This window comes from Chanos chanos, chromosome 4 (assembly GCF_902362185.1).
Source record: "Chanos chanos chromosome 4, fChaCha1.1, whole genome shotgun sequence".
Lineage (NCBI taxonomy): Eukaryota > Metazoa > Chordata > Actinopteri > Gonorynchiformes > Chanidae > Chanos > Chanos chanos.
The window spans coordinates 36,706,872-36,711,035 of NC_044498.1; the positions used below are offsets into that span (position 1 = coordinate 36,706,872).

A 4,164-nucleotide genomic window follows, 5' to 3' on the forward strand; every position below is an offset into this window, starting at 1 on the left:
AGAACATCCACTCAAACAATCAGCACTTCCCTCAAAAGCATGAATCCTCACTTTATTCCTGACAGGGCATGTGGACAGTGTTGCAGAACTGTTCAAAGCCATTGAAGAAAAAAACAATGAAGGAAAAGCACAAATAGCACAAATCACACACATGTTGGATTACATCAACTCTGTATCTCTCAGACCATACCAACTATGGATCATCAGACTGTCTGTCCATGTATAATAATCATCAAAGCTTTGTACTTCTGATCTGATTCAAACTCCACATCAAACTCTTTTGTGTAGTAAAACTGAGATTACTTTGGATCTTACAATAGCCTGGTCACTATTAATCAGACAGCAGGGATTTTTAGCTCAGGCTTTTGTGTGAATTATTTTAAGTGCATTGGAAATGTAGAGTAAGTAAAACAAATACAAATTAAACATAGATTTGGTAATCTGCTTTAAGATACTCATTCTCAGTGGATTAAGGGTAGCAGAGCTCCTTTTTTTTTTAGTGCTGTAACCATAGTTACTTAAGATCGAGAAGAATGTTGTGATGTGCCTCCCTTAACCACGCCCTGGAGATAACAAGCAAAGCAACGTCAGAACTAATCTTCTTACGTACAAGGCTGCAGGGTGCAGCTTCACTCCAGTTATTGTCCTGCTTGAGATGATCTTACCTTTTCAGACTCTCTAGAATCAATGCATGTACCCTCAGATTTACACATGTCGTGGATTCCCTGACATTGGTCTGTTGTTTTCTTTAATTGATGTGGTTGAATGTCTTAGTCAAGTTTTGGAGAATCACCGCTGTAAGGTCTCAAGATTCATTCAGGAGACTGTTCTGGAAGAACTGATATTTTCTCTGATTTCTTGACTTCGGGAAGTTTGTCGTCTTCACCTCAGGACATAATAGATTTGGACTACTGGCTGAAATTCTTTGAATAAATTCAACACTGGATGGACCGAGTCAAGCTTTTCAAAGGACGTAAGACTGATCCCTAAAGTCGGAAGGTGTGAGTGTTTTTTCTTGGGCAAGTGGAGAGCAGGCTGCAGCCATGCCATCACTGCCCACCCTCAATAGCCTGGGAAAACTCTGTGGCTCAAGCCAGAGCCAGGAGGTTGACCGCGCCCGCCTCAAGCGCAGAAATTCTGTGAAGCGCATGTCAATCATTGAGGACGGACATGTAGCTGAAGTGCTATACCTCATCCCCAAACAGTCCATGATGCAACAACTGCCCTTCATTAATCCAGATGACTACTACCTGAGTGAAAGTCTCATTCCAGGTATGACCTCAGCATCTGGAAAACCACTGTGGAGTTAGCCTGACTGAAAGGGGCTTTGTGGGTTTTCAACTACTGCATAGACAGAGATTTTTGAACACGCTGCTGGTGCTTATGCCTTGTATATTTACTGTTGAACTAAAAATTGTGGTGAGGTTAGGAGTCCGGGCTGATGATACAGTTAGGGTTTGTGTTTTGATCAGTCTGCATTCAGAGCAACTGTTGTCCTATAATTGAACAGTTGCGTATGTGTTATGTAGCATATTTGTTTACTGTTTGTTTAATACATTTTTCATTATGTGGCACAATAAACTAAATTTCAGTCACTAATGTAAGGTAATCTAGTCTGCTTCTCTCTAACTGTGTAGCAGAGGCATCTATCTATCTATCTATCTATCTATCTATCTATCTATCTATCTATCTATCTATCTATCTATCTATCTATCTATCTATCTATCTATCTATCTATCTATCCACCCATCTATCCTTCCATCCATCCATCAATCAAGAGCTGTAAATTTAGGTTTCTATCATCCAAATGAACAAACATTCACTAGGGACTTTTTCTGTTGGTAAACTGAAGCACATTTTTCACCACTTTGCCCCCGCATTAATGCAGCTTGACTTGGTACTTGTGTGTGGGAGTTCTAAAGCAGATTGTGAAACTAAATTCATAAGGTGCAGCGTGTAGATTACCTCTAGTTAATGGGATGAGAGTGTGTAATTATACCACCCAAAGTCATACGGCATTCTAACTTCTTCATGACAAATCAGAATATGTGTATGTATATCTTATTCAGGCTCAGTTCTCTGATACCAAAATAGACTTATCTTTTAGGGTCCTGAAAGGCTAATTGCATGGCCATTGTACTACAGTAACCCTAATTGGATTCTAATGGATTTATCACAAGAACATATATTTAGTGGATTGATGTAAGGCCATTTTAAGACCTCAGTTCCAAATGAAGCCATACAACCCATGTATGTTTGGAAGCACAAATGAATTCTGTTGCATTCATAACTTATGTAATACCAGACTTTGGAGAGGAGCAGAGTATTCTGACAAACAGGAGATAACTGCATGTCAGAGGGTCTTGAACCAGGATTACATGGGAACATCACGTAAACATGACTTTGTAGATCATCAGCTGAAACCTTGGTTGCGGTTCTAGGCCCCTCATGAATCACACTGATTGTGGTCGTTTTATGGTGTTTGATGGCTTTCAAAGACCGCAAAAGTGAGAAGATTATGGTCATTCTGATGAAGAAGAGGCAATTTTATTATTACTACATAAAGAGGCACACAGTAAGAGATGGCAAATCCTTCTTTCTGTCAGCCAATTACAGTTCATTTGAAAACCAGGTTTATATCAACAGGTCTTGAATTTTAATTTGATGATGGCATTCTACGTTTTTCTCTCCGGGAGAAAGCTTTGGTTAGCTTCAACTGTTTTTATTTCTAATATGTTTGTTTATAGATATACCATCTAAAAAAGATTTTTTCTAAATGTGCAAACGTTTTATTTCTACAGCTTACATTTCATATACGTGTCACCTAGTATTTTCTTTCTACATCATTTTTTGATCATTCCTGCTCAGGCTTCTGATCTGATCCAGTATTCTAGTGTCTATAACAAATTGACCTATTCTCATCTTTGAAATCATAATTACACCCCTCTGCTTACTAGCTCACTTTGGCTAACTGGTCCATCTGAGCCAGCAGCCTCTTGGGCTGGGATCCACACTCTGGGTACACCCACTCTTCTTGAACAGATGTGAAAAAAATACCTGAACCACTCAAGAATGGGAGACACCACCATTATTAAGAGTACTGTGTTCATTAAGTTGTTACTCCGTCAAAGGAGTGAAATTAATGACCGGATTTGACCAGGACCTTTAATGACCAGGTTCTTTAACCAAGTGATTAACCATAACCTCCTGTAGTTTTCTCGCTATACAAATCCACTAGGATTAACAGGGTGTTAGGGGATGGATCCCCTAATCTCATGTTCTCTATCCTCCAGGTCCTTTTCATAGTTCATCTGCAGAAAATATTTACTGATAAACCATTTTCAGGAGTGATTGCTTTTACTCAGCAGAGAGGGTCATAAAGTGAAAGTAATTATTTGGTAAGAGTTCAGAAAGCTCTTCAAATTTCTCTTACATAAATACAAATGAGCCAGTCACTCAAACATATATTCTTGACTGTTACACAACAAATGCAAAAATAAACAAAGGAACAAATAAAATTTCAATGGCTTTGAACAAAACTTCACCACTGTTAATGTGTGACAAAAGTCACTCTTAATAACACCACCTTTAGGTCACTGAATTGATCGTCTTGTTGTGTAATCAGTTATTGTAATCCATTATACAGACTACTTACGTTAAATTTGAGATATTACTCTCAGAAAGATATGGTGTATATGACACGCCTATGTCTTACTAATGACCACTGCCACAATGTCTGTGTTGATCAGTTAGGGTTGCTAAGGGAAGTCAATTGGTCATTGTGCCATGATAGACCTAATTGGATTGTTAAGGATTTATCACAAGGATATACATAGTGAATTCAAACAAGGTCAAGATTTCAGATGCGACTCTGAATGAACGCATAACGATTAGTTAAAAAAGACTCAAACAGTTCCATGTGTGGTCACTAACTGTGTGTGGCCCTGAACCAAGTGTGCCATGTTAGCAACTTGTAGAAATTAGAAACGTGTTAGTTTGGTTTAAAAGAACAGAACATTTGAAGTGGATTTGATATTAATATAAGTTAAGAGCTGCATAACAGTGTGTACCTGGGGAAAACAGTCCTTAAAAATTAGATTCAGATGAGGTTCCTCAAATTATACTCTCTAGCTCCTCACCAACTGGGTATTTCATTAAGAAATT

The 4,164-nt window shown here is 38.4% G+C and overlaps 1 protein-coding gene across 1 annotated transcript in view; it reads left to right on the forward strand.

The window, feature by feature from the left end:
• Positions 1-1,043: 1,043 nt before the first annotated feature.
• The window catches only part of ablim1a (actin binding LIM protein 1a), a 33,502-nt gene continuing 30,381 nt past the window's right edge, over positions 1,044-4,164 (forward strand). Inside the window, exon 1 of the mRNA XM_030770426.1 lies at positions 1,044-1,272. Within this exon, the coding sequence (XP_030626286.1) occupies positions 1,044-1,272 (229 nt within the window). The remainder of the gene's footprint in view (positions 1,273-4,164) is intronic.